Here is a 24,257-nt window from a genome sequence, read left to right as displayed (position 1 = left end):
CATGCTGTCAGTTGCTTCTTTTTGTGGTAAGCTTTTTAGTTTCATCTGAATTTTGTGAATAGAAGATGTTGTTAACAGTTGTTAGACATTAAATCCCATTAGCAATGCTATTGTATCATAAGGCAACTTTGTAAATGATGTTATTTTGCATTTATTAATTTTTGCCAGTAATGAAATGCTCAGGAAATATTCAAGTTTCCATCTTCAGCTCCCCAAGTCCTCATGTTAAGAATTGTTCTCCCTTGATAGCATCATAAACTGCCAACCTTGAAGTCTTTTGGAAAATAGAAAGGAAATTAGCCCCATACTTTTTCTTGATTGAAGCTTTCGCAGCTGATGATGATTTAAAAAGAGTGACATATGGGTGATTGCCTCTTGTCATAGTGGAGATTGCCCCAACATTTCGAAACTGACTAGTGGTCACTTTTTCAAGGGAATGATGCGGGGATTTGGTTTTTTCTACCTTTTTATTTCAGGTGGGAGGTATTTCATGTTTCAACCCTCCGCCCACCCCTCCCACCTGAAATAAAAAGGCAGTAAAAACCAAATCCCAGCATCATTCCCTTGAGGAAGTGACTAGCAGTTGATCGCGAAACGTCGGGGCAATTTCCATTACGACACGTGGCATACACCCGTATGTCACTTTTTTAATAGCCCCATACTTGTTTTTAAGCTTTTCAAATAGTATCACATCCTCAAAGCACCACATCAAATATTATTGATGTTCTGCAATAGATGGTAAACTAGGTTCTTGCCGCTCTAAATGTCATTTACTAGGGATGGACAGATCCAGGTTTTTTTTCGGAGCCGGATATGGATCGGATACTTCATTTCAAATGTCGGATCTTCGGATATATTCAGATCCAAGTGCATTTTCAAATTCCTGCTATAAAACGAAATAATTATTCAAGTTCCTTCTGAGGTCAAGCGATCAAAGGAATGCTATTTAGATTTGCGTAAGCATTTTAATGTTTTATCTGATTAAAAATAATTTTTATAAGCTTTCAAGTTATTTGACAGTATTCAAATTTTCCTCACTCACGTTCCCCCCCGAATTTTGCCACTTTCTCACCGCATGCTGACTTTTTTCTTTACCCGCAAATGCCTCAGTTGTGGTGAGGTGGATTTTGCCCTTCCTCGGATAGTTTCACGCCACTGTGCACGCACATGGTATACATTGAGCTCTCCTTACCTCAATAAAAATGTTTCCACACAATCAAATTTTTTATCAATATATTATTAAATTACATTGCAACTGCACTATCACCAAAGTAATTGACAATGTTTAGAACAACATTGACTTCACGTGCGTGAACAGAATGAGGCAACTGCTCAGCGATCTCGAGAGGAGGGGTGGGTAGCAGAAGCACGTAAAGGAGAGATGGTGGGTAAGGAGCGCGATCCCTCAGTCTTTCTAGCGAAGAGACTGCTAATGAGGGAGTCAAGGACGAACATGCCAGATTTTGTGATGTCGTTGATTTGAAAGCAAAGCCAGGCGACAGTCTATTTTTACTTGTTTCAGGGGGCTAATGCTACACGTAATTCTTTGAAAATTGCACTCTTTGGACAGTGTTGAATATAAGTATAGTCTAGTTGTAGACAGAAAACTAGAGGCAATCTATTAGAGCTGAAAAAACTAAAATATCATCAGAAATGCGTCGCGTTAGGTCTTGTTCTTTTTTAAATATCGTGCACGTCATCCAATTGCCGAAACCTCGTTGGTACTCGCTAAACCGAGTGCTTGTTGTATTCATAGATATACGCGAGGGGTACAAAGATAAATGATTTGATAAATAACCGAAGGACCAGGCGGTTTATGATGATACAAATTGCTATATATTACAAAAAAAGGAGAACTCTCCCGATCGACCATTCTACCTGGCGACCAAAGGCTGACTACCTACCCTCGTGCCGGAACACGTGGGGGCAGTTACAAAATTTGACTTCACACAAAATTTGACTTACTCTGTTAACAATGGAAAAACGAATTGAACTGGCGGGAACTCAACTAGATTACACAGACTTCAAACATTCCGCCCACCTTCTCTTCGCAGAAGAGAACCATTACATAACAACAACAAAAATATTTAAATGAACATAGATTTTAAACTCAGATTACAATATTCATTTTAAAATTATTAGATTATTCACTGGTCTTTTAAGCACTGAATTTGCAGTTTGAATTGTCACAACTCGGACATATCCATCATCACCCGGGTGAACTTTTATTACTCTGGCTAGTTGCCAACGCGCTGGTGGAGTGTTGTCGTTGCAGGCAATCACGAGATCCCCAGCCTTGATGTTTGGGGTTGATGTTGCCCATTTCTGTCGTTGCTGTAGAGATTGCAAGTACTCCCTCGACCAGCGTCGCCAATAATGCTGAAGCATTTGCTGTACCATTTGCCATCTCTTTAAAGTTGGAATATTTTCCTCAATTAATGCTGGCTCTGGAATTAGATAAGATGAAGATTGAATTAAAAAATGAGCAGGAGTCAACGCTTGGATATCATTAGGATCATCTGATAAGGGAACAAGCGGGCGGGAATTCAAACATGCTTCCACTTGACATAATAGAGTTGACAGTTCCTCGAAAGTCAACTTTGTTTCCCCGATAACCCGTCTTAGATGATGCTTTGTTGACTTGACTGCCGCTTCCCAGATCCCACCAAAATGTGGGGCTGTGGGGGGATTGAAACGCCACTCCGTTCCATTAGATGCTAAGGCCTCAGCGAGGGTGCGGGTGAAGTTGGAAGATCTCTGGAACAGTTCTTTTAATTCTCTGTCAGCACCCACAAAATTAGTTCCCTTGTCACTTAATAACAAGGAGCAATGACCTCGTCTCCCAACAAATCGTCGGAACGCTGCAATAAATGCTTCAGAAGTGTAATTAGAAACTGCTTCCAAATGCACAGCACGAGTGCTCAGACATACAAAAACACATATGAAACCTTTGTATGAACTTCTACACTTTCCTGGTGAGGTCTTAATGCTCACAGGTCCAGCATAATCAACACCAGATTTTGAGAAAGGTCTGTTAGGCATTGTTCTGTATTGTGGCAAATTACCCATGATTTGATATGAAGTACCTTTTCGGTAACGTTGGCACACAACACATTTATGGATTATCTCTTTGATTTTCTGCCGTCCTTTCAATACCCAGTACTGTGTGCGTAGTGTTGTAAGAGTTAGCTGTACCCCACCATGCAGTGTACGCTTATGGCAGTCTTCGATGATTAAGCGTGTGAGTGGATGATCACTGGGTATGATCAACGGATGTTTCTCATCCTCAGAAAGTAATGAATGCTTTAATCTTCCTCCCACTTTTAATAACTTTTGATCAATAAATGGCGTTAACCTGATAAGCACACTGTTCTTAGGAATAATTTCATTTTTCTCCAAGATCGAAATTTCTTTAGAAAATGATTGCCGTTGTGCTATGTACACTAACAATAAACGAGCTCTGATAACTTCACTTGGATTCAAAATTACATCAGCATTCATTAATTCAACATTAAACCATGATGCACTGAAAATTGGATGCCATAGTTTTTTTGCTTGTAGAAAACGTATCACATAAGCCATGACATGCACTGTAGTTTTTAGATTAGAGTACTTTTGAAAGATATTAAAGCCACTAGCTTTAATTGTTGCAGTATTTGTTGATAAAACAATAGGAATTTTAGATTGTTCATTAGTTCTTCTATTAAAAACTGTTTTTGGCCATAGTTGGTCACACTTAGAGAGCCAGTCCGGTCCTGACCACCATAAGTTCTGATTTTTCAGTGCAGATGCTAAGCAACCACGAGATGCTAAATCAGCTGGATTATTCTTAGTCCCAATATGACGCCAGTTGGCAGTTGGCACCAGGGTATGAATATCAGAACACCTATTAGCTATAAAGGTAGGCCATCTTGAAGGATGTTCTTTTAACCAACATAAAACATCTTGAGAGTCAGTCCACAGATGAATTTTTAATAATTCAGATTCAAATCTTTTTGTGTGGTGATTAGTTAACTTAGGAAGTAAATGAGCAGCTGATAACTCCAAACGAGGAATGCTAATAGTTCTCAAGGGAGCTACTCTTGTTTTAGCTTGAATCATTCTCACTCTAAATGATTTTTCTGAAGATTTATCACTTGTGCGCAGATACAAGACCGCACCATACGCTGATTTAGAGGCATCAGCAAATCCATGTAATTCAATAACATTCATTGTTGCACTATAACCCAACCGTCTAGGCACTTTGATATTTGTGATTTGAGGTAAATCGCTGTAGCAAGTTTCCCATTGCTCAGCTTCCGTTCGAGGCAAAGGTTCATCCCAATCTATCTTAAGAAGCCAAAGTTTTTGAAGAAAGATTTTGGCAGTAATTATCACTGGCGCAATCCAGCCTAATGGATCAAATAGTTTAGCTACCTTGGATAACACTAATCGTTTAGTCCATTGCTCTACCTTTTGATCAATTTTAGCATTGAAGTTAAAACAGTCTTCACTGGGTTGCCAATTAAGTCCCAAAACTGCAAATATTGATTCATTCGCAAAGAGTGATTCCGGTTCATTGGCTAATAACTCTTGTGGCAACCACTGAAGTAGAGTAGAACTATTTGAATGCCATTTGCGAAGGGAAAAACCGCCCACCATGCACAAATTAATGACATCTTTTTGCTTAGCCAATGCGGTGTGAATCTCATGATCATCTTGTTGAATCGTAAATACAGCTGAATTGTGCGGTAGGACCGCATTTGTCTCACCAGATAAGATCCACCCTAGGGCTGTGGCCATGGCAATTGGATGGTTTGCTTCCCCTTTGACGACTCTACCTTCCACGACTCGGGCGTGCACCGCGGCTCCAAGGAGTAGATCGATTTGTCCAGCCTGGAAGTATTTGGGATCAGCAAGCTCCAACTCCTTCAGATGAGGCCAGTTATCCCTGGTTAGAAGACTCGGTTTGTACAACGTTACCTTGGGTACCACCAGAGCTTCAGTGTGACAGCTAAAAGTAGACATGAATCTTGGCTTAATTATAACACTAACAGAGCCTTACATTTCATATGAAGACTGTTACCAAGTCCACTGACAACCACCGAAGCTGATTTTTTATCAAGTCTAAGTCTTTGACAAAGTGATTCCGTGATGAAACTAGACTGAGCGCATTGATCAAGTAATGCTCTAGCTAACACAACATTTCCATGAGGTCCTTGCACTTTTACCCACGCAGTGGAAAGAAGTACTGTCTCAGGCTTGCTATCGATCACATTAGTTAGTTTACGTTCGATAGATTCTTCAGTAAAAACAGGAAAAGAGCTTGTTGATTGGTTCTTCACACAGTTTTTCGAAGATTCAGAATTAGTTGAAGGCTCATGTAAAAATGTATGATGCTTTTTATGGCAAACCTGACAGCTCTTTTTTGATATGCAATTTCTCAAAACATGTTGTCCAAAACAATTGAAACAAAGATTTTTAGAAAGGACAAATTCCTTCCGTTGCTCTACTGATTTATCACGAAAAGTTTCACAATACGCCAACCAATGGCTGCGGCCACACAAAGCACACAAGGGATTTTTCATTACGGTTGATCCGCCCATATGAAAACTCTTTGATTTGTATGATCCACTCTTTTCATGAAATTGACGTCGCTGTTGCATGCCCTTGGGAGATCCCGAAGATTGTTTATTACCACAACTTTCCAGACTGTCCAAACTCATTATTTTTGTTTTTAGGAAATTTTTAAGCATCTCATAAGTAGGAGGTGCAGTTGAATTCTCTAATTTAATTTCCCAATCACGTCGCGTTTGTGGGTCTAATCTCCTTTCAGTTATAAATACAATTAAATCATCCCAGTGACATACTGGACGTCGCAACGCTTCAAGTGAGAGCAAGGGGTTCACTGTGCCGGCATAAATGCGGCGTAATTCAGATGCTGACTCGTTTTGCATCGATTTAAGATCAAACAGCGCAGCAAGGTGAGCACTAGTTATGCGTCTATTATTCTCGTAATAATTTTGCAAAGATTGCCACGCAAGAGTGAAATTTTCTTCTGTGATAGGAATAGTTCGTACCAGGTCAGCAGCTTCACCAGAAAGACAGCTTAACAGATATTGCAATTTTGCAACCTGCGAAATATCTTTGCGATCTATTATCATAGACTTCAGAAGATCTCGAAAAGTTTCCCAATTTCGGAAATCACCTGAGAATTTAGGTAACTCCGGGACAGGTAATCTAACAAGGTGATCACCCTCACTATGGGAAGTTTTATTCTCACCATTCCGTTCACTTTTACTTGATGCTGATACAAGGTTTATCAGAAATTCCTCAAACTCACCCTTTCGTTGCAAGTACACTTCCTCAGCATTATCTAGGAAATGAGAGCAAAAATAATCATTCTGTAAATCTAAATATTCACTTTCAAGTAATTGTTCATGAGCATCATTAATTTTTTGCCAATAATTGTCAATGCACTCCATTCGAACCTTACAAGATCCGCGATTCATTTTTGTAGCACCTTCTTTTTTAAAGTTTATGAAGGAATTATTAATTTTCCTTAGATAAGTCTTTTGCTTTTCGTAAAAGCCTTCCATTTTGATATGTCACTCAGTCAATCAGATTAGATAGTTCTGCTTGAGTTCGACAAAATTGCGTTCACAATATAACACTTTGATATCATTTACTTAGGTTAAGCCACATTAGCTAGATAAGATTTTCAATTTAGATGAAACTTGCTAAGTAACTTGGGCGTTATATAGATAAATTGAAACAATCTTACTGATTTTCTGATGACTGCTAGCCCCAAAGACGCCCTCTGTTGTCGATGTACGATGCCTTCGTAGACGTCCGATGATAGTACGAGTGGGGATGAATCAGCCGTTGCAAGGACGACGGCACGAAGCACTCCTTCCCCCTCCGATTTCCTCTTCTCCGAGCTGCTTTGAAGAGCTGTCCCTCGTGCCTCCGTCATGAGCCTCACGGTAGATAGGGATGACCAGCGGGACTTCTTTTTCGTCGATGAGTTCCATTAGTCCGCCGATACGATTTTTCTCCGATAAACGATAATTATATGAAACATTGACCGCCAAGATTCGCTAACAACTCCGTTAACGAGTAAACGGGACCGATAATCTGGTAAAGATTAATCCGGCAGCGATATAACCGGAAAGATATGTCCCGAGAAGATAAAACCGGTGATGATACGTACGACCTCTGCAATGCGATGATTTTCAATTTGGCGATGCTGAGATCAACGATACTGAGTCCGGAAAGATAGGTCCCGAAAAGATGAGATCCTATGTAATTCAGCACCATCCGTCGCGATCCGATGAGTTCCGATATGATCCGACGTATCCGATGAAATCCGTTGACATCCGGCCCGAAGGACCAAAAAATATGTACGCGAGGGGTACAAAGATAAATGATTTGATAAATAACCGAAGGACCAGGCGGTTTATGATGATACAAATTGCTATATATTACAAAAAAAGGAGAACTCTCCCGATCGACCATTCTACCTGGCGACCAAAGGCTGACTACCTACCCTCGTGCCGGAACACGTGGGGGCAGTTACAAAATTTGACTTCACACAAAATTTGACTTACTCTGTTAACAATGGAAAAACGAATTGAACTGGCGGGAACTCAACTAGATTACACAGACTTCAAACAATAGATTTTAAATAAACCCTTCGAAGTTTTAAAATCATTCGTATTGTAATGGTTCAACGTCGGTTGCCCGGATGAAAAACTGCGAAAACCACCCATAAATGATAATCCTCCTTAAGTTGCCAGTCAGGACGATTTATCGAAAGATTTAATTTAGCATTACAATAAATGCGGGGGGATTCCTGTTCGCAGCTTATTTCGTGGTGAAGAGATCCAAATTGGGGTAAGGCGCGTGACGAATCGGCGGCAGGTGAAGGAAAATAGGTTTCGTAGGAATACCCAAAGAAATGCAAGGACCCTTTCATTCAGCATTCACACAAATATATTTAAAAATAAGAAACATCTTACATGAAATATTTAACCAGATGAGTGAAAATGATTGGGTTAGTGATGAATGGATGAAATAACAAATGATTTATGCAATTGGCATTTGAAATTACCATGAAATAATAATTTAAAAAAACAATATTTAACAAAAGTCAAAATGTATGCCGTTAAGCGGACTTCTTTCAATTATTAGACTTCGTTACACTTTTTATATCTGGGAAGTAATAAAGTCTGTCCCAATTGCGCATTTAAGTTCCGTTGCTGACTAAGTTTGAGAATAACGAGAAAAATCACTGAGGCGTCGATGAATCTCACAAGGTGCCTTAACAGTGGCATATTGCTGCATACGGGGACAAGTACACGGACACAGGGGTGGTATCACTGGGGTCAGGGCAATATAACTTTACGTGACCTGGATGACCACCAGATGACTCCATTCCTTGGTGCCGTGGTTCGGGCTGGACGCAGGCTCGTCCGTTTCTGTGCGGCCTCCTATTTTCTCGGAGACGAAAATTTGGGCGGCCTGGCTGCCCCTGGAACCTCCTTGGTGACCACCTTTGGATTCCGGAGTGGATCCTCCGACTTGGCTTCCCGTCTTTACGCCGCTCGCTGCCTTTCGCTTTCTGCCTCATGTTCTCACTTTTTCTCGTAGTGCACAGTCAGCAACACAATTTACAATTCTCTTTTTTTCTTGCTGTGCGTTCGGCTTTTATACACTCCCAAAGGGGAGTGAGGGGGTTCCGATGCACACGCAACACACACAAAAAAAAATAGGGGAATACCTTGGGCCATTCAAAATAGCTGCCCTCCACTCACACCGACTCACTCGCATCCACTCTACCTTGCATACTTGGGTAGGAAAAAGGGGAGGGGGAGGATGGGAAACAGGTGAGGACGGTGAACGAGGGAATGAAGGCCAGGGTTGGGACGGTCGCAACCGTCACAGTATTTTCTTTTGTTTCCATTGTATTTAACAAAGTTAAACAGGTAAAGAGTCATTATCAGGCACGATCTAGTTGAGTACCAACATATTTAAAGAAGCTGATGGTTTGAGGCGTTACTTTGTGGAATTTGTTCATATTGAATGAAAATTAAACTTTACATTGGAAAAGGAAACAAATGAAGCCATCAATTATCTCGACCTAACTATCTCAAAAAATTCCGGAAAGTTGAATTTTTCCATTTTCAGGAAGGACTGCTACACGGACCAGGTTATCCATGCCAAATCCAGGCATCATTACTCGCAGAAACTGTCAGCCTTCCATGCAATGTTCCTATGTCACTACTAAATATTCAAAAAGAACTTGATGTCATTAAACAAATATATTGAATGAAAATGAAACTTTGTTTTTCATTGCATATTTAAAGAAAGAAACGAGGGATTTTCAATTTTATAAATTATTAATTCCTCCAGTTTCGGTGATTTTATTCCTGTTCATATATTTATGATCACCGAACGAAGCTGTAAAAACAGTGTAACGAGTCAGAATCAATATATTTGGTATGCGATGGAATTTTTTGGATAATTTTGCGAATGCATCATGCCGAAAATACCAGTTTTGTCGATTTTTCGAATGTTTAACCAGTACATCAGTCAGTTGAGAAAATTAGCCGAAAGTTTCACTGAAATATAGCATGATACGGTGGTCGAAGATGTTTCTCGCTCGCGATGTAGTCAGCTTTTGTCTTTACCATTTATGGGCAGTCCTGCAAACCTTTGTTGACAAAACATCTTGAATAGTGCATATTCCATTTGAGGATGTTTTCCTTGCCGCAAATATTTTTGGCTTCTAGGTGTTCCTAGTTCGGTCACTGCTGCACAAATTTTATCTTTGTTCTTTAATATTGAGGATAACATAAGTGAGGAGACATCAAACCGCCTCCCAATATCAGGCTATGTAGTACTGCTACTTTTGCACTCATCAATAATTTCAATTTTGTTTTAAGGTACAAAGATTTACGTTTCCGGACATGATGCACTCCTGCAAACCACCTGACACTATTACCCCCTGAGACTGAGTAAACTCCACCCCTCCAAGCTAGTAAAGTCCACCCCTTACCCACAGTCTAACTGTCCGTTGACGTGTGATTGGGCACATCCACTCGACGGAAGTTTTTCAATCACTCCCTTCTGCTGAGACCCCATCAGCCCTCTTGCCTTGGATCGTGCCCAAAGGATTGGGTGCATTGTGTTCACCCCTCTGTAGTCTTAAGAGTTTTTTGGAGAGCGATTACGATGATGTAAATATTTTACTTCATGTATAAAATTTTCAGTTCCTTTGAAGAAAATAATCCTGGGTGGTGTACCTACCTACGGTAAAAGCACCGCATGGGAACAGATTAGCTAGAATGCATGTGCTGCATCGCAAAATTCAGAACGGAATACTATTTTTGACATAGGAGTCTGTATATAGAAACTACTAATAATTTCCAAGAGATTCAAAGGATCTAGAATAGGAATCAGCATTTTTTAAGTGTGCTCACATAGTATATAGTCCTTGAAGGTAACCTGCATCTAAGTTAAGCCATTTATTTAAAAAAATTTAAGGGATTACGTGGAAGTGCATCACAATTTTACTGATATAATTGAAAATTTTTATTGTACTGCATTTTATAGAGTTTGGAGAAGAGATAGTGAGGACTCACTACGATTGGTCGATAAGCAATGGATTTCTGCTATCAGTACAGTAATTCTGCTTTTACAGCATTTTTTATAGTTGTTTATGCGGCAGTGCTGAATCCTTGCTCACTAACCTAAGGTTGATTGTTATTTTACATCTTGGTAATAACCATTGCCATAATAAAATAACTATAACCATAATAAAAGGCTTATAATTTAATAAGCCCTTGTTTCGAATTTTTGGTCTGGATTTTTTTAGTTGTATTTCTGCAAAAATTTTATCTAAACTATTTTTTATGGATATAAATGTGTTTTTCAACTGTTTATCCAATTTTCTTATAGGTCCTCAAGCGTGAATGGCCCAAGAATTGGGAGTCGTTTATCCCTGACATAGTTGGTGCAAGTAAAACTAATGAAAGTCTCTGCCAAAATAACATGGCTATTTTGAAGTTGTTGAGTGAGGAAGTATTTGACTTCTCTAGTGGTCAAATGACTCAAACTAAAGCCAAACATCTGAAGGACACCATGTGCTCAGAGTTCTCCCAAATTTTTCAACTCTGCCAATTTGTCATGGTAAGATATACTTATTATTTGAAATGAAAAAATTATTTTCTTTTTACTTTAAAAACATATTTTACGTATGATTTTACACTTTCCCGGCGAATAACTACAGAAAAATCTTCTCAGGATTGCGCGCGGGTTAGATTATTTAAGAGCGCCGACGTTTCGGGTACCGACTCGCTACCCATTCTCACGGCTACTGCAATCCCGAGAAGATTTTTCTATAACACATTTTACCTTTCCACCTGTATTGTTTTTTTACAAACTATATGCTAATGGACTAAATGGTTAATTTGTGAAAAAATATGCGCATATTATCCATGGTAACGGAGGTATTGAAAGCAAGGTGAATTCTCTACAGAGACAGACAATGCCTTCATGATCATTTTCCTAGCAGTCTGAATTAGGTTTCTGTGCCATACCTTTGCATCTTTTGAGGCCCATTTCTTTGGAACACCATTGTTTTTAGTTTAGGAAAGATAGGAAATTGGGAATTGAAAGTGAGTACGAAAGGTTAAGTTAGGAAAGTCTGGGGAACTGTTGGAGGAACTGGTGTATGAATAATCTATAGAAACTATTAATCAAATGGTTAATAATTGGCTCTCTTAAGTTCTTGACATCTCCGTTCATGATGTCTGCACAGTGAGTTGGTTTATTGCTCATAGACTATTATTTTCTTTTTATTCGTATAAAATCCTTTGAAATGTAAAGATTTATGTACGGAATTTAATTCTAGTACCTTTCTGGTAAGCATGGTAGTGTGTAGTAGCATGGTTGGCTATTCAGGAGTTTTGTAATACCATATTGTAGGCTTTCAAATTTTCATGTGACAAACTTTTTGGCTTTGAATGTGACAGTTTTTAATTTTTTTAAGTTTCGCAACAGCCTCCCTGACTTTTTTAAAGTATCATGAAAAACTATCTGAAAAGAGTGACTTCTGTAGGTGGAATAGGGAATATTCTAATTACTGTTCATTTGTATTAATATGAACATTGTCATCATGTTAGGGAGAAGAAGTTGGATGATAGGGACAACATTTGAAGGTAACCTGATGAATATATATTCTATTTTACTTTTACCCTGATGACCCAGTTAGTTAGCCAGGGAGTAATTTTAGGATGAAGGGTATTTTCATGCTATTCCTATGCTTGTAATTGTGCTTTCCTTGCCTTCTTTACCGAAGACCAACATGCCTGAACAATTTTTCTTTCTTTTCAGGACACGTCTCAAAATGCTCCATTAGTAGGTGCCACACTTGAGACTCTTCTAAGGTTTCTGAATTGGATCCCATTAGGATATATTTTTGAAACCAAATTAATAAGCATTCTTATATATAAGGTAAGGCAATAAAATAAAATACACTCCCGATTTTAAGAATTTCTGAGATTGCAAGAAGGTTATTGCAATCACTGTAAACAAATATGAGAGATTTATCATTCAAATGCTTTGAGGGGTACCTAAATGCTCAATTACCCCGATAACTAATTTGGAAAACAATTAAAATTCAAAGATTCAATTCTTGAATGTTAACAGCAAATGTGTTATTCATGTTAATTTATAGCTGTGGATGTGTTGAATTCTCTTTATCATAATGCATATTAGTGGTTAATATTATCCATAAATTATGTTTGTGTTTTTTATTACAGTTCCTGAATGTTCCCATGTTCCGAAATGTAACTTTGAAGTGTTTAACTGAAATTGCTGGAGTGACAGTGACTAACTATGATGAGATGTTTGTTGCACTTTTTACCCAAACCATGTCCCAGTTAGAGGAGGTAATCTAAAGTGTATTTTTTCTTGATAAGAGAGCTATTATTTGTCGAGTTAAGTGTTACCAGTTGTTAATATTTAAAATTATTTGCAGATGCTTCCATTGGATACGAATATTCGGGAAGCTTATGCAAGGGGGCAGGATGCCGAACAGAATTTCATCCAGAACCTAGCAATGTTTCTTTGCACCTACCTGAAAGAGCATGGAACTTTGGTTGAGAGCAAGCAGCTAAATGATGCTCTCATGAAGGTAGTTTTCGATTTTCTTATTTTAGTATGAACGTTTGAATTTGGTGATCAAAGTCTTTATGTATCGTAGCCTTTTCGTAAAATTTATTTTGGCAATAAATCGAGTGGTAATACAGATCGGTTAGAAGATCGATAATCTGGAAATCTATATTATGGAATGATCTAAACAATGGAAGGTTTTTTGTTCTACTAAATTTCTATTTTTTTTAAAGTGGCATCGCCGAAAATACAGCTACAGTGAGTCCTCGTTCTACGTCACCCCGTTTAACGTCATTTCACGATAACGTCACGAAAATTTTGAGACCGTCATTCGTTTATTGCACCTACGCTTTGCGATAACGTCAAGTCTTTTAGATTTCGCGCGGAAAAAAAAGTCGAAACGGCAGGCGTAGCAGGTTGATCCTTTTGTGGGCGGTAATACAGTCAGTCTAAGCAAAGTGTAAAACGTTGTGTTTATTCTTAATTGCGATTACGGTTTTAGCAAAAATGTCTGCAATATGAATTCTTGCATAGGTGCGCAAGGTTTTACTTGACATTATGGTTCTCAGGAACCTAAAAAGTGATTTCAAGGCATTTTTCCATGTAGAACTCTGAGTTTTTGTCGTCACTTTTTTGCCGAGTTCACAATAATTTTGGGGTTCCTGCTGCGACGATTTTTCGGCGATGATGATGCCCAGGCGACGCTCGCCCGGGCGACCACTGTAGCTAAGCCGAAAAGCAAAGGTTGGAAGATACAAAAATGGAGAAGGATTTACGTCACTGCTGCTATTGTCGTCGATGAAGACAGGAACTCGTATGTATGCGATAGTTTGGCATTCCCATTGTAAAAATGCCCGAGATATGATATGCTAACTTTTTTTTCGCGTTGGAGTTGTGAGGTCTAGGAGCCGATATTCACTTTTAACATAGTTTCTTATGGGATATTATGCTTCGATTAACGTCATTTCGTTTATCGTCACATTTTTCTGGAACGGTAAGTGACGTTAAACGAGGACTCACTGTATCTAAGTGTTTTTATTAGGGATGGGTCGAATAGTAGATTTCTCGAATTCGAATATCGAATTCGAATATCAAATCGTTGCTCGAATATTCGAATACCTCGAATACTAAACGATGAATGTGAAAATGTTTGACTAGGTCGCCTATGCAGCAGGAAACCCAGGATTTTGGCGAGTAATTGTGATTGCCTTTAAAGGATTCAAACAGGAATTAAGCTGATTAAAGGAATATTTTAATTTTATGTGAACAAAAGGGTAGTTTCCTTCATTAAAGAAAACGATAGGCATTGATTGTGATTCGTTACCCACCATTACTGTATTCATAAGATACAAATGATTTCGTTCTAGAAATACCAGTTTAGACCAATGGCAATGGTCAATTTTACCTCATTTGAAAAAGGCCAGATTGGTGCCTATGCGATGCCACTCCACGTGACATCACAGGGACCTAGTTTCTACACGAGAGGATAGGAGTTTTACATCGTCTGAGGTTATCAATGCATGCATGAGGCACAGAGCTCAGGGAAACATGTCTTAATAATAACACAGTCTGTTTGATAAGGTATTAATAATCCTTATTTAAGCCAAGCGCTACCAGCTAGCATGGTACTCAGCTACCTGCTAGCATCCTTCGTCGAAATAGCGCTCAGAGCCTCGCCCCAAGGTCACCTCACTTGCGGCAGCGGGAACCAGAACGACGTCACGCGGAGTTTTTCCCGGCATTCATACTTACCCGTCGCGTTTTCGCGCGCTTGAAAATTTTCACTTTTAACCCTCCGGAACTCGCGCTGAGCCTGACAGGCTCACATTGCTGATATTTTCTAAATAGTTCTTGACCAATTCTCAATAATGCGCTTTGATTTTCCATACCTTTTCCTTACTCTTTTGGCTACGTTTTACATGCGCAGAATATCCCGATCAACCGATCATAAGGTTGGAATATGATACTTTTGCTTCGTATGCACACAGTGTGAGCCCCTCAGGCTCAACGCGAGTGCTCGCGTTACATTTTTGATTCTCACCCTTTGCCTATTCTTTTTCTCTGATTGCCTGTATATACACTATGTAGGCTGTTATCGATAACCTCCAGCACTATACTCCTAGTAAAGGTTCTTTTTCTGCCAAATCGGCGTGATATTTTGAGAGTCAAAACTATTTACATGTGAGTATGTCTGAGAAGCCATTGTTGTTCTTCCTACTGTAATTACAAGCGCGCTATAGTTGACACAAAGTAAGCTACTTGTATTGATTTCACAAAATGTTATTAGTTACGGTTCGTTATAATTACACCTCTTTTCGAAAAGTGTATTCACATCGCCACTCGTCGGCCATAAAATTCGGAGGACACGGTCATTCTGACTAGAGAGTGCACAGATATTGGAGGTGCTCTTCTCGCTGAAGTTTCAACTGCGCCAGTTCCGCCACAAAACCGTGAGTATTCTATTTCAACATGCTGGCAGTGATTTTTTGCTTGCGTAAATTATAAAAAATGCAAAGAATAAGAGTAAAGAAGATAAAAAAAATTTATAGGATAGCTGCAATTCATGATATATTTGAAAAATTTGACAGTCAATCGTAGAAGTTCTTACATTATTGGTGAATACACAACCATTTATGAGAAAATTGTGAATTTTCGAGGTCTTTTCGCATTCCAGCAATAAATTCCAAGTATGCCCAACAAATACGGGATAAAAAACTTTGCTTTGGTTGGTAGATGCTAGTATATTTTATACTTAGAACTTTGAAGTGTATGCTGGTAAAACACCTGATAAATCGTTTTCGGTCAACAACAGCCCTTCTGATATCGTGAAGAGTTTATGCTCCCCATCAGCAGTACTGGTAAAAATATTTTGATTGGCAATTTATTTGCCAGTTTTTGTTTAGTAAATGAACTCTTGAAATTCCGACTTGTCGTGATTGGAACAATTCGGAAAAACAAGCGGAAATTGCCTACTTTTTTTCGTTGAAACAAAAAAAAAGAAATCCAGTTCATTTGATTTCTGCAAGACCTGTTTTTTGCGTCATACACTCCAACAAAGAATAAATTTGTGTTTATAATATCAACCATGAACTATAACAAAAAAATTATTGATGTAGTGGAGATGAAAGAAGGCCAGAAATGATACCTTTTTTTATGACATGACAAAATCGGGAGTAGATAGGTACACTAGATCAGTTATGCACGGCATGCAATGTATCAAGTAATGCACGGCGTTGTCCTATGCCAAATATTTACGTAATGCTAAATATTGCTGTGGTAAATTCCTACATTTTTTACCTCGGAAACAAAAACTTAGAAGTGAAATCTCGGAGAGCGTTATTTAGGCAATTGTCAGCTGGGCTCGTAGATGAACACGCGTAAAGAAGGGCAACCATAAAATCGCTCCCCAAAGAGTTAGGGCTAATTATAAGACGAGCCTATCAAAACTAACAGAATAGATTAACCAAAGGCAACTAAAAAACAGAGAACCCAAAGTTCAATGAAATTTGAAAAATGTGTGCAGACTGTGGATACACGAAAAATATATTTACCGGGTATGTCTGCGAAAATAGTGGAAAGTGTATTTGTCTCGAGCATACACATTTATTGTATAGTGCATACTTGCAGAATAATGATCATAGCTAATTTTGCCTTATAATATTCATTCTGTCCAAATATCAACACTTTGTAGTGGTTTTACGTGTCCATAAATCAATAACAAGTAATGGTAATTTATCTTATATCACACTCGATATGAAGAAATAATTACATATTTTATCAGACGTAAATGGACTTGATTTTCATGAATTGGACCATTTCAGCATTATTAGTTAGATTTAAACAAAATAAGAGTAAAAATAATCGACTTTAACATGTGAGGACTTGAAAAAGAAAATTGAGCCTGACAGGCTCAGCGCGAGTACTCGCGTTCCAAAAAGGGGCGCGAGTCCTGCAGGGTTAATTTAATCGCGAAAAATAGATATCGTCTTATCAAACTCTAAAAGCGTTAAATACGTACTTCAGGAGTATAAATATTTCGATTTATTCAATAAAAAAATAATAGGAAACCACCCTATTTGAGCATTACGCCAAAATGCTAAGCCTTCGTCGTATTTCTTCGTCTTCCCGGTATTTATTTTCCTGCGTAAAATGCTTAAATAAAGTCAGAAATATGTCGTGTTTGGTCTTATTCTTTTTTAAGTTACGCGCACATTACTAATATTTCAATCCAATAAAGGTGTAATAATAATTGCCGAAAGTCATTGTTAGACACCTTTCGGGCTAGTAGATGACTCATGCACCAGTTGACCTCCAGAAAGGGGATAATTCGAAGCAGGTTGGTAGAAAAAGGTCAGTGGGTGAGAAAAGGGGGCGGGCACGAGACACGTTTTTATTTTTCTCACGTAACTTGATATTTTTTCGAAGCTAAGGTCTTTGTAATACAATCCCTGCGCGAGCTGGGATCTTTTGTTTGATTTCGGAGAAGAGGAAATCGTCAAGAGTGGGTGATGCGAATGCTGAATGGAGGGGGATAGCAGATCGTGGGAAATGCGCCAATGTCACTATCCCACGGCACTGAGTTCCTCCCTAAGGTAGTTTCATCTCCTGGGGAAGATTCAAAATAAGTGCCTGTCGTTATTAGCCACAAAGGACACATGGCAAACACCTCCTCTCATTTTATCAAAAGATGGATGCGGGAAAATGGTCAGTGGGGAGAAAGAGGGAAGGGTGAAACGCGATTCTATTATTTTCCGGTAACTTGATATTTTTTTCAAAGCTGAGGTCTTCGTAAAACGATCCCTGCACGAGCCGGGACCTTTTGTTTGATTTCTGGAAAGAGGAAATCGTCGGAGGGGGTGGGGCGAACGCTGAATGGAGGGGGATAGCGGATCGTGGGAAATGCGCCAATGTTGCTATCCCACGGAACTGAGGTTTTCCTGATGGGGGACACCTGGGATTTTCGGATTTTTTTCATCCGATCAATTTCGGTTCCCCACATCGAAATCTTTTCACCGCTCGAACCCGCGAATTTGATGTATTTCGTCAGCTTGCCTAAAATGGCGCTGCATGCACTAAACGACTAGAGTTCTCATTTTTCCGAGTCAACTACCAACGACGTGCGAGTGACAGTGTATGACGCGAAATTCAAAGTATTCGAGGTATTCGAGACGGTACCTTTGGCATAACTATTCGAGATCTCGAATATCGAATACTTTCTATTATTCGAGGTATTCGAGTATTCTCAGATACTATTCGCACATCTCTAGTTTTTATAGTCATCTTGGAGCCTGGATGTTTTCATGCTAATCCCAGGAGAGGTAGTCTACTAATTTGCTGTTTTCTTCTGCAAAATATTTCATTACATTACTTGGGATATCCAGATGTGATTTTGTACGACAGAATTCTTGGCATCGACATATGATGTCTATCCCTCAAACTTTTTGGAATTAATTGAGAGAGGAATGGAAATGGGTTGAAGTTTACATTGTGCACGCTGCATGCCCAAAGTACTTTAAATCTATGCGAGGAAATCTGTAGTTTTATGATAAATATGTAGCATTTTAAAGATAATTGTTTTTTTTTCCTCCTTGAAGCACAATTGCCTTCTTTTTCATTTATGAAGCTCCAACCATCCTCAAGGGGAATTCTACTGATGCCTTTATTATGCATGTACTCATATTGCATCAGCATTTTGTTTAAAACAAGGTTCTTCAGATGCCGTTTTCTGATTTGAAGTAAAAGCACTCTTTTCCAATCAGAAGGTCATCTTTTTTTATCCATGAGGGGAATTGTTGCTTCAAGTGTGGGAGCCTTGCAGTAGGGTTATACAAATTTTGTGCCATTTGCCTTCCATTTACTGATAGTCTCATCAAGATTCTTTCGCAGCTTATCCATCTTCGCGATTTACTGACGAAGAACTTGTTTTAAAGTTTTTAATACTTTTTAATATCTTTTAATCGTAAATTTAATGGATGTCATAGGGTTTTTCTCGTTACTTCACCCTTAACACAAAAATGCATCATTTCCTCTGAACCCAAGACACCTTCAGAAAAAAAAAATTGTGTTGGGGTGATGCCTACATCCAGGTAACTGATCTATATTCTGGAAATATCATTAATGAGGAATATGTCTAGTCGCAAGCATTCCAGATTATCGATCTTCTACTGTATGTTAAAATTTGTGATGTAAGTTTTGGCAGTGATTTTTTATTATCTCAATGGGGGACATTTCTGTTAACTTCAAAAAGTAGATCTTTTCTGTTCAATACAATCTTTGATATATTTTCTTCACAGGCTTTACATTACCTAGTCTTAATTTCTGAAGTTGAGGAAGTGGAAATTTTCAAGATATGCCTCGAGTACTGGAATAGCTTGAGTGCTGATCTTTATCGTGAAATTCCGTATCCTACACCAAATTCTCCATTGTTCATGGCCAAGGTTAACTCCATGATTTCACCTCGCAGAAGATTGTATTTCCCAGTCCTTACAAAGGTAAGAATTTTGATTCCTGACTTTTTCAGGTACTTTAAATATTATTTATTTATGTGAGTAAGTGAATCATCCAACCCAAAAAATAAAAATCAAGTGAAAAAACATTGGAAAGGATAGATGGGTAATTTTCTTTGCTTTTGACTGACAAATGAATTTAGACGAAAAATATGGGATTAGTGACTGGTCATTTTCGTTATTTTTTTTTATTCATTATAAGTGAAAAATGAAAGAAAATAAGACAATGTATTACAGGTTTTAAAAATTCCTGCAGAGTTTGGTACATATGGATGAATTTCTTAAGGATTCTGAGGCAGGAAGGACTTTTTTTTAAATTGGATATGCTATAGTGAAGATGTTTACCGAAAGGAAAGTTTGCCTCATGCTCAAATGTTCACTTTATCAAATAAATCTGAAAACTTTTATCACTCTGTCAGTTTCCAATGACATATGTTGACTGCAGTTTCAGTGAATTCTTCCATTAGGGAAAAAGTTGGAAATAGGTCCTCGAATTGATCATTTAGGTAAAAAAATTGAATGATTGACTGACGCTTGCTTATTTTTTTTTCATCCACTCAGGTATAGCTATGATATAATGGCCTGGTAACGATACATTAACACGTGAGGGTTAATGTCTAAATGTATGAACGCGAGAATGAATGCCAAAATGCTCCGTGTAACCACCCAACTTGTGCGAATGCATGAACGGAAAATAGAACCTGTTCTAATTTGGTTCATGCCTTCGTACATGTTCCGTTCCGGTCCACCAAAATCATTCACGCAAACGTACATTAACTTGTACGTGTTAATGTACCATGTAACCAGGCCTTAATGCTGATATTGTCTTATTGAAACAGTGGTTAAGATAAATAGCCATTAGAAACCAACAATCATCCATGTTAAATGTGTGAACCACCCGATTTAAGTGTGTTGGCACAATTTTAGCACACCCTTAGAAATTTTAAAAGACAAATGGCCATTAATCAGGCTTGATGCCCTACGGTGTTAATATTTATGGAACTAGCAGATATTCAGATAAAGTGAAATTTTTGTCATAAATACAACATTGTTCTGACATAAGTCGTCCTTCGTCCTTTCTGTCCAGCAGATGGGACGTAAAGTCCTGGTCCCTTTGGAGCCTATCATTACAACCTGGCTAATGCCAACATAGGGTTCTTAGCCCCCCAGCCCTTACTTCATGGTGCTAATGACCCCAGCTATCGGTTATCTCCTTCCAAATGGCATACCATAGATTCCGATTCCGCACACAGGACCCGGGATATTCGGAAATTCAGATTTTACCGATGTTTAGATCACTTTTAAATTTAACTATTTAAATAAACATGTAACTACCGCCATGCCACCAGTGATGAATAAAAAAATTATTAATAGTCTGGAACAATTTTCCCTTTTTATAATTTTTACGCATTAAAAAAGCATTTTCCCGTGAAATTTAAGCATTTGTAGATCGAATCTACAGGGTATATCTTCTGTCGGCATTCTTCCGTGAATTCAGTGCCGCGACCTTCAACTCACAAGCCGTGTGAATCATCTTCACATAACATTTTGCTTCCCCATATCTGATAACAACACCGGACACTTTTTGTATTTCGATTTAATGATGCTAAGCCATTCCTGAGTATAAAGGGACTGCCTTTTCACTCATGTCTTGAATTTGACTTCAATGATGACATGAGGATTGACGACGAGAGTCATTCTCCGAGGGCATTAACTCCCGTTCCTTTAAAAATGAACGTTTGCCAACTAGTGGAGTTAAGCTAATAGCTATTCAAGTTCCTACCATGTTTCATTTTAACTAACTGACAATGAGATACAAGTTGAGTCAGGTCTGATAAGCGCGCTGCGCAAGTAACTTTCCCTTGCCGACATTCGTCCCGCAGATGTGGGGTTTGCCCGCGGAATGCGACAACACATGCTGCTTTTACCATCGTGTTGAATGACCATCGACTTACGTCCATACTAGACATATACTCTTTTTTTTTATCACCTTGAAAGCCAAAATTTTGGCAAGGGAGGATTTTTAACGGCTCATTTCACTGTTGTATTTCGCTGGGGCGATGGAAAACTTTTTTAAGTTTCAAAATTCTATAAAACCTTCCGTTAGGGATAGATATTCCGTAATTCATAACTGCGGATTAACGACTGTCAACTGTATTTACAATAAATATGTTATAAACAGCGTCGATCAATAAGTAGAATAATAAACGAAAGGTGATAATGTTAATATTTCAAGCGATCATGTCTTAATCAAAAGTAGTTACGCATACACGGCGATTGCTATATGTTTTAGGTTTCGATATCCTTCTATGGCAAATTTGAACTAAGAGCGATATTCACGTTCATAAAGGAGCCTGAAATATTACTAAGAGGGCACAGGGGGAAGCAATAATTAGATTCACGATGTTTTTAGTTTCACGCTCAACAGCGCGACGTCATTTCAACCGTTTCTGTATTCATTTTTGCAACTCATTGAGACGAATAAATAACCTAACTTCATGTTGCCCCAGTCGGGATTTTCAAAACAAGTCGAAAGACAACTTAGTAAAATCAAGATTAGCGGCCTCTTTGGGGCTGGGGTTATGCTGTGCAAAATTGAAAAACTGCGTAAAATCAAGAAAAGATGTAAAATCCAAGTTTCACCATTGCACTTCTCTATGCTTTCCTTCCAGACTTGAGTGTCGCTGCGTAAAAACGAGACTTGATGTTTAATCAAAGTGCGTAAAATCGAAGTTTTGCTGTATTCAAAGCTGGCAAACTTAATTGGTGAAAATGGCCCATGCTTGCCCTTTGACTTATTGTTCAAGGAATAAAATTTATATCTGACCTTGGATGGGGCACCTGTGTCACAGCAATTATCAAAATTATTATTCGATCAGCTCTTAAAAGGAACAAATGTATTTTCTTTTGTTTGCAGTTGTATAATTACCCGTATTGCATGACAATTTTATTCTAAAATCTCTGTTTAGGGGGTGATACATTAAAAGCCTTCATGAATTAGGTCAGAATTCAAATTTTCACAATGTTAGTCGCAGCAATGTCATATTTGGATTCTTTATGATTCAATTTGAAGGAATGGGCATTGAAAGCATCACTATTTTAATCTCGACAGTCTCAGACTCAACTTTGTGGAAGTTCATTTCTGCAATTAAAAAGAACAAATCTTGCCGCCGTGTCGAAACTAGCTGTACCACAAAAATACATATATAACGTGGATAAATAAAGTTAATTCTTTTTAACTGTCGTCACTATTTTATTTTTGTGTGTTATTGATGCTATAAATATTTCTATGCATGTATAAATTTTACTTGTGTTAACAAACACAACTGCATACGGCCTTTTTATCACCACGTGCTGCCTCACCCTGCCCTCTTCCCCTGTTTCCTCCCTGCCACCATCCTTCCTCTAAATCTCACATGCTCTCTCATCATCCCTGCTGCTCTCACCACGGCTGCCGGCCTTGCATGGCATGCTTTGCGTTACATGCTTCTCGTCACTTTTTTTTATAACACTTGTATGTGTTTTTGTATGATGCTTTCACATGAGTGAGCACATACACTTGGAAATGAGCGTAGAAAATATTCGTAGGAATAACTGAAATGGTTTCCAACCTAATCCTCATAACTGTACTCAACTTTCAGGTGAGGTACATAATGATAAGCAGAATGGCCAAACCAGAAGAGGTCCTGGTTGTTGAAAATGAGAATGGTGAGGTGGTAAGAGAGTTCATGCGGGACACTGACTCCATCAACTTGTACAAGAATATGCGGGAAACTCTGGTATATCTTACCCATCTGGACTGTGCAGATACTGAGCGAGTGATGACAGAGAAGCTGCAGAATCAAGTTAATGGATTGGAGTGGTCATGGAAAAATCTAAATACGGTATGTACTGGGTTTGTTCATTTTGTTTTATATTTTCTCTACAGTATATTATTTTTATATGATTTATGCCTTTTTTAAAGCCAAATCTTCGTATTGGACAGTAAATCTTTTAAAAATTGAATTAACACCCATGCCAATTATTGTAATATTTGAATGTTTAATAAATTGTTAATTAAAAGTCCTCTATCTCAGAAGCAGCTCATGCTTAAATTTAGGGCATTTCTTAACATATCTATCTCTCTATTCCAAAAGTTTCAGCTTTGAAAAAAGTCTTAAATCACGCCTCTACGACAATTAAGTGGATAGTTATGAGGAATTATAAGTTTCAAGGCACCTTTTTTCCTCACAATTATGCATACAATAGTTAAAATGTGCACAAACAGCGCAAAAATTTATTTAGTAAAAATTGCTTGTCTCTTAGTTTATGGTGAATATAAACCTATGAATAAATTTTCATCAAAATCTGAGATTTCAAGGGACAAGAGTAAGTTGAATTGAAATTGAATGACCTATATAATATTTTATCTTTTTTGTCAAGTTCATTAAGATAATAATTTAAGTTTTTGAACATTAAGTCAAGACAGTCTCCATTAAAGGTTTCTACAACATATAAACATTGATGGTATTTTATACTATTAAATTACGAACTCTTAAATATTTAAAATTTATTTTCAAAATAAGTTTCAGCAAAATATTTTCTACAAGCTTA

At 38.2% G+C, this 24,257-nt stretch overlaps 2 protein-coding genes across 7 annotated transcripts in view; one reads left to right on the top strand and one right to left on the bottom strand.

Annotated features, from left to right (window-relative positions):
- LOC124157510 (exportin-1) overlaps positions 1–24,257 on the top strand; it is a 61,807-nt gene that overhangs the window by 2,448 nt on the left and 35,102 nt on the right. For all 5 annotated transcript variants that reach the window (XM_046532304.1, XM_046532308.1, XM_046532307.1 and 2 more), the window contains 6 exons: positions 10,942–11,172; positions 12,379–12,498; positions 12,807–12,935; positions 13,025–13,180; positions 19,452–19,649; positions 23,306–23,548. In XM_046532304.1, coding sequence (XP_046388260.1) covers positions 10,942–11,172; positions 12,379–12,498; positions 12,807–12,935; positions 13,025–13,180; positions 19,452–19,649; positions 23,306–23,548 — 1,077 coding nt within the window. The remainder of the gene's footprint in view (positions 1–10,941; positions 11,173–12,378; positions 12,499–12,806; positions 12,936–13,024; positions 13,181–19,451; positions 19,650–23,305; positions 23,549–24,257) is intronic.
- LOC124157511 lies at positions 1,766–7,646 on the bottom strand. Of its 2 annotated transcripts, XM_046532309.1 has the most exons (3): positions 6,471–7,646; positions 6,323–6,355; positions 1,766–4,993 (listed from the first exon to the last, which is right to left on the bottom strand). In XM_046532309.1, exon 3 carries the CDS (start codon positions 4,780–4,782, stop codon positions 2,125–2,127), a length of 2,658 nt encoding a protein of 885 aa, XP_046388265.1. In that variant the 5' UTR covers positions 4,783–4,993; positions 6,323–6,355; positions 6,471–7,646; the 3' UTR covers positions 1,766–2,124. The 2 variants fall into 2 exon arrangements, with proteins under 2 accessions (XP_046388265.1, XP_046388266.1); XM_046532310.1 differs by lacking the exon at positions 6,323–6,355 and having other exon boundaries at positions 6,764–7,646.

The sequence above is a fragment of the Ischnura elegans genome, chromosome 4 (genome assembly GCF_921293095.1).
Source record: "Ischnura elegans chromosome 4, ioIscEleg1.1, whole genome shotgun sequence".
NCBI lineage: Eukaryota > Metazoa > Arthropoda > Insecta > Odonata > Coenagrionidae > Ischnura > Ischnura elegans.
This window is presented reverse-complemented; position numbering and strand designations above follow the sequence as displayed.